This window comes from Penaeus monodon, chromosome 28, assembly GCF_015228065.2.
Source record: "Penaeus monodon isolate SGIC_2016 chromosome 28, NSTDA_Pmon_1, whole genome shotgun sequence".
Taxonomy (NCBI): Eukaryota; Metazoa; Arthropoda; class Malacostraca; order Decapoda; family Penaeidae; genus Penaeus; species Penaeus monodon.
The window spans coordinates 34,216,381-34,216,972 of NC_051413.1; the positions used below are offsets into that span (position 1 = coordinate 34,216,381).

At 63.3% G+C, this 592-nt stretch overlaps 1 protein-coding gene across 1 annotated transcript; it reads right to left on the reverse strand.

Moving 5' to 3' along the window:
* Window positions 1-52: 52 nt before the first annotated feature.
* Window positions 53-565, reverse strand: LOC119591535 (circumsporozoite protein-like). The gene has a single exon (XM_037940285.1). The coding sequence runs from the start codon at window positions 556-558 to the stop codon at window positions 202-204; it is 357 nt and encodes a 118-aa protein (XP_037796213.1). The 5' UTR covers window positions 559-565; the 3' UTR covers window positions 53-201.
* Window positions 566-592: the final 27 nt, after the last annotated feature.

Consider the following 592-nt stretch of genomic DNA (forward strand, 5'->3'; position numbering starts at 1 on the left):
TTTTATAATTCTTCCTTTCATCATCCTTGGCGTGGTTGTATTCGTGCGACAAGGAAACGTATGCCACCTCACCTTGATCACGGTCCTGCCTGGGTCCTGCCTGGGGTCCTGCCTGGGGTCCTGCCTGGGTCCTGCCTGGGTCCTGCCTGGGTCCTGCCTGGGTCCTGGGTACGGGTGCTGTCTGGGGTCCCGAGAAGAGTCCTACTTGGGGTTCCGGATGGGGTCAAGGCTGGGGTTCCGGATGGGGTCAAGGCTGGGGTTCCGGATGGGGTCAAGGCTGGGGTTCCGGACGGGGTCAAGGCTGGGGTTCCGGATGGGGTCAAGGCTGGGGTTCCGGATGGGGTCAAGGCTGGGGTTCCGGATGGGGTCAAGGCTGGGGTTCCGGATGGGGTCAAGGCTGGGGTTCCGGACGGGGTCAAGGCTGGGGTTCCGGATGGGGTCAAGGCTGGGGTTCCGGATGGGGTCAAGGCTGGGGTTCCGGATGGGGTCAAGGCTGGGGTTCCGGACGGGGTCCTTCGTGGGGTCCTGGTTGCTCCGAGATGCATTGATTGATTGCATGCCTCGCCCTTTCCTCCCTCCTTCTCACCCTCTC